This window comes from Onychostoma macrolepis, chromosome 25 (assembly GCF_012432095.1).
Source record: "Onychostoma macrolepis isolate SWU-2019 chromosome 25, ASM1243209v1, whole genome shotgun sequence".
NCBI lineage: Eukaryota > Metazoa > Chordata > Actinopteri > Cypriniformes > Cyprinidae > Onychostoma > Onychostoma macrolepis.
Window position 1 is genome coordinate 1,730,682 of NC_081179.1, and position 6,000 is coordinate 1,736,681.

Below are 6,000 nucleotides of genomic sequence, written 5' to 3' on the forward strand. Positions count from 1 at the left end.
AAATAGCACAAATATGAAACAGACCAGGCCTTTACTGCAGCATTCTGGCTGAAGTGCTTCATCTCTGTTAGTGCATTTGCAATGAGACGAAGCCAAATATACTGTCATCATGCTTTCTTTCTCATGCCGTTTATGTGGATCGAGTCGAGAGATGTCTCAGATGTTTAAGCAGCAGCTGTATGGAAGTGAATGTGATGATATTGATGGGAGTCTGTTTTTCTCACCTGTACAGGAGTAATCATCAATGCGGATGAATCCGGTGTGGCAGATGCACATGAAGGAGCCGGCGGTGTTCACACACTGTGTGTTCTCACGGCAGTAGTGCCTCCCCTCCGCACACTCATCGATATCTGCACAGAAAACATCACATCAGCTCAGCCTCACACGCCGGGAGACTTTACATGCTGCGGATGGAGAACGCTGAGGGCTGAAGTCTTTTATCACGGGGTGGGCGATACGTCAGATATTTACAGTACAGGGTTATTATAGTTTACTAAAACTAAAACCTTGAAAAAACATTTCTGTTACATGAAGTAAGCTCTAACTGAAATAAAATGTCAAAAAAAAAAAAAATTTAAAACCCTGTAAAATCTTAAAATATTGTATATAATGTATAATATATAAAAACATAAACGTATTTTATTTCAACTAGCTGCAAGGCAACATTTCTCATTTTTGTTTTGTTTAACTTGATGTACTAAAACAACTTGTATTTTGTGACCCTGGAGCACAAAAGCAGTCATAAGCAGCACAGGTATATTTGTAGCAACAACCAACAATACATTGTATGGGTCAAAATTATACATTTTTTTTTAATGCCAAGTAAAGATCATGTTCCATGAAGATATTTAGTAAATTTCCTACCGTAAATATATTAAAACTTCATTTTTGATTAGTAATATGCATTGCTAAGAACTTCATTTGGACAACTTTAACTGAGATTTTCTCAATATTTAGATTTTTTTGCACCCTCAGATTCCAGATTTTCAAATAGTTGTGGTCCAGGGTCACAATATGAGTTACTTAATAACTTAATTGTAACGTAATAAACAGCTGTATAGTAAAGCTGTATAGTATACAGCTGTTAGCAGTATATAATAAAAAATTACGAAAACACACAACAAAATTACTAAAATTTAAACTAAAATTAAAATGAAAACAGAAAATCTAAAAATAAAATCCAATTCAAAATATTAACAAAAACTTTAATGGTATATCAATGATGCTAAATTAATACTGATTCAGTATTTGTCAAGGCATGGCACATTTTCTATATGTATTGGTAACTCAACTGGTTAATCATAAAAGAGGCGTAAGAAATAAAAATAACAACAAAAAGTCAGAAATAAAAATGTATAAATTAATATTCAATGTATTAAAAGGAAATAAGAAGAAACAATAAGACAGAAAACTATTATAACCGTTTATTTTGAAAGTATTTTCACTCAGAAATTGTTAATAAATTTCACAAATGAATACAAATAAATGGCAAGTAATACATTAAACCCGACATTTCAAAGTAGAAAGAGTAAAATAGTATTTTCTTGTTTTATTTACAGCTTCAATGTGTGTGTGTGTGTGTGTGTGTGTGTGTGTGTGTGTGTGTGTGAAACACTTCTCAATATAAATATCTAATTACTTTAGTGTCAAATTTCAGATTTCAAAATGCAAAAATAACTGGGATATTTGAATATTTTCCATGAAAAAATCGATTCAATGAATCAGTTTGATTCCAATTTAACACTTTTGCATTAAACATTTTGAATCTATTTGGCAACATTGACTGCTTAGTTGATGATTTTAAATTATTTAAAATGATTTATTAATGAAATGAAATGATTTATTGTTCCTCTGACCGAGGAACATTTATTAAGTAAACAAATACATATTCACATTAGAATGTACTAATTTTCGAGCATAAATACTGATATATTGGCCATTTCTGGCCATTTTTAGCTACAGTGTTACTGCCGTTCTCTAAATGTAGAGTAAAAGTGCACAAGTCAAAGAGTGAAGACGGTTTTGTATTGGATTCAAGTGTCCGTCTGATCAATTCAGTGACTTTTTAAAAAATGATATCCGTGACATTTCCGGGGAAAGTTTGGTGTGAAGCGAGGGCAGAGCGATCGGCCGGCTCATGTGTCATGACTCCTTGAATTTATCGTAGCGAGATCAAATAAAAGGTATTAAATCAAATCTCATAGACTTAGAGATCTAATAAAAAGCCTTATGAATTTTCACCAGCGCCGAACTGCTGCATTTGTGATAAATTCAGAGTGGCTTTATGGCTCAAGACTTCAAATGAAACTTTAACCCAATTTGCTTCGAACTGGCGTCCTTCAGCATAACCTCGGCCGCTTCTCTTCTGTAATTCACTTAGCTCGCGTTTCTTCTGCGAATTATTCTTCAGGAATAACAGGGAATTATTGTCCTACAGTAATGACAGAACTGGCATCCATTGCCTACACAACACACGCTCTCTGCCCGAGAGAATCAAGCGACCTTGATGAAGGAAGCTGCTGTTAGCCGCTCTGATACAAACAGTGTTTCTGAAGCTTGACATCGGTGCAAACTCAGCATTCAGACTCCTGACGTGCTTTAAAGACAGCAGTATATCAAGAAAGAGCTATTCAAAATGTATGAAACACAAAAAAGAGAAAATAATGCATGAAAGAAATTATACACTTCGTGAATATTTTTATTTGGCATAACATTGTGGATATTGCACAGACGTAACTTTTGATTATGAAAAACCTAAGAGTTTTTATTTTATTTTTTTAATATTACCATCTCTGAAAAGCTAAAAGATTTGTGATGTTTGAGTAATTTCCACGAATCAGTTCATTTGAATCAATTGTTTCACTGAATCAGCTTGTGTCACTGTATTAATATTGTAAAACTATATATATATATACACACACTCACACACTGTATACTCATACTGTATCTATGTGTGTGTGTATATATATATATATATATATAAATACATTAAAAATTGCACAATATAATATAATTACATAATATAATATACATTGTTGCATTAAATTATATATTTAAAATATCACATAGACACGATATTAGATATTATTTTATTATATAAATTATTTTAATACCACTATCACACCTGTGACTTTTTTTTGTGTGTTATTTTTATTTTATTTTATATATATATATATATATATATATCAGCATCTCTGAATTTAAAATGCAAAAATATTTCAGATGTTTGAATAATTCCCATGAATCAGTTCATTTGAATCTTTTGTTTTAATGAATCAGTTTGCGCTGCCTTGAATGAATGAACTCTTTCAGAGCATGAATACTGAATGGCTGAGAAATATCAAGACAGTATTGCAACCTCAGCAAAGACAAGCATTCAGACTCCTGAAGTGGAGAATCAGAGCTGATAACGCTCCTCTCAGTCTCCTCTCCGTCGCATTAGCATGGAGGAGCGGTCGAGGCCGTCATTCGTGTGCGAGATAAACGAAGAGAAGGGAAATCCATCTTCTTTTCTGAGTTCTGCTCCTTCTGTTCTCTCAGCGAAGGCCGATCAATCACAGCTAACGCTCATGAATCAGGCTGACGGAGACACACGGCCCTGTTCAGAGTAAATATGGACAGCATGGAATAAACAGCCCAGATAAAGCATCTAACCCACGCTATTAGAAGCGAACGAACGCTGTGTCGAGCTTTTGATCTGATGATAATATCAGCAAACCAACAGTTCAAATGTAGCACTTGGATTTCAGTGTGGGGGAAAGTTACTTTTTAAACTAATGCATTACAATATTGCATTACTCCATGAAAAATTATCTTCACTCTTAAAAATAAAGATCCCATAGAAAAAACATTTTTGCTTCCACAAAGAACCATTCAGTCAAAGGTTCTTTAAAGAACATCTCTTTCTTACCTTTTTATAATCTTTCGCTATAAAGAACCTTTTGTGAAACAGTTCTTCAGATATTAAAGGTTCTTTATGGAACCATTTAGATAAAAAAGGTTATTCTATGGCATTGTGAAGCACGTTTATTTTTAAGAGTGTTATTGCACTACTTAGTTACATTTTATGGAAAGAAATGCATTTTGCTACTTTTGCATTATTGTTTGCTTGCTTAATTGTTTTTGTTTTTTTATAACAAAAACCCCAAAATTTATATTTTTGGCAACTGTAAAGACACTTTCAAAAGTTAAATTAATAAGCAGGAGAGCTGTCTGTTAATAAATGGGAAAACAAAGTAACTTGGGTTACTTATTTGCAAAAAGTAACTCCAAAAAAAAACAAAAAGATATTTTGTTGTAAATTTAAAAGTAATGTGTTACTTTACTAGTTACTTGAAAAAAAGTAATCTGATTCCTCGCGTTACTTGTGATTACTAGAGATTGAGGTGCTCAGTACAATATTAATAACATATAATGTAAGGTATTGAAATATAATATTATTTTTATTTACATTTATGCATTTAGCAGATGCTTTAACCAAAGCTACTTACAATAAGTAGTAATATATGCATTATATGTGTGTGTGTGTGTGTGTGTGTGTGTATACATATCATATTATGTTTTATATACATGTGTGTTACAAATTATATGCATAATAGCTTTTACATGCAATATTATAGTTTAATAATATTATTTTATTTTAAATTTATTACATAATATATATTATTACATATTCTGTATTTGTGTGTGTGTTTGACATTTTTATTATTTTTTCATTTTTATATAGTTTCATTTTTCAGTTTTACTAATAAGAATTTATTTCAATTGATGCATATTTTATTTTAAGTAATTAAAATATTTTATGGTTAGTATCACTGAGATATTATTATAGCTTTTATAAATTTTCTGAATTAGTTTTCATTTTTATATTTTATGTTTTAATTTAAATTTTACTTAAAGTTTTATAATTTTGTGTCTTTTGACATTTTTATTACTTTTTGATAGTTTTTTTAATGTCTATCTAGTTTTTTTTATATTTTTTTTATTTCAGTTTTAGTTTTAGTTATTTTAGTAAATCAAGTTAAACTAAAAAAGAGAAATGTCACTTTGGCAACTAGCTAAAATAAAAGTTTTTTAACACTTATTTTATTTGATATAAGTTAAAGTTTATTTTATTTCAAGTATAGCAGAAATGTCTTTTAATGGTTTTAGTTTTAGTAAACTATAATAACCCTGTTTGGAATAAGCCATTTAAATTACATTTCAACATATATATAATGTGCATAAATTGTAAGTATTTTTTTATTTGAGTTTGGATCCTACTGCAGTTTTTTTGGCCATGTTTTAAATGAAAAGTCATGATATTTGAAAAGTTGACATCTTGTGATGTATATGCATTGTGCTCTCCTAACCTCATGATTGTCCTTACTCGCATTTCATCATTAGTATTTTAATGTTGTTTTTCTCAGTCAAACTGCGACCCATCGGAGCAGATCTGGTCTTTGGGGTCGCGGCTGCAGAGAAGCGGTGGTTTGTGGTGGTTTATAGTGGTTTGTGTGTCACCTTCATGCTGTGGGTGGCATGATGTTTTTCTATCTGCTGATTTCTCGCTCTATCTCTGGGCTCAGTGTTGTCTGTCTGCCGGCAGGAAGATAACACACGTGTGTTTCCCTGACAGACCTGCTGCTAAAAAAACACTCACCTCCCACAGATCTGTGGCTGCTCTCCCAAACACACACACACACACACACACACAACCAGAAGCAGAGAAACCCACGGCCGCTGGAGTCTCACAACAGATGCAACGCTAGAGACCAGCACAACTACATGTGTTCAGATTCATCTCTAGATCAGCAGTCAGTCTTAAAGAAATACGACCCTTAATAAATGTGACCCTAAATCAGCATAATATTCTCTTTTCATTTTACATAAAGTTTTAGTCATTTTGTTGTATGTTTGTCATTTATATTATTTTTAAAGTTATAAAACTTTTATTTTCTTCTTCTCATAATGTCCATATATATATATATATATATACTGTATATAGTTACACTTTATTTC

General features: G+C 31.6%; 1 protein-coding gene across 1 annotated transcript in view; it reads right to left on the reverse strand.

Annotated features, from left to right (window-relative positions):
* nell2a (neural EGFL like 2a) overlaps positions 1 to 6,000 on the reverse strand; it is a 115,066-nt gene that overhangs the window by 46,945 nt on the left and 62,121 nt on the right. Inside the window, exon 13 of the mRNA XM_058766330.1 lies at positions 225 to 350. Coding sequence (XP_058622313.1) covers positions 225 to 350 — 126 coding nt within the window. The remainder of the gene's footprint in view (positions 1 to 224; positions 351 to 6,000) is intronic.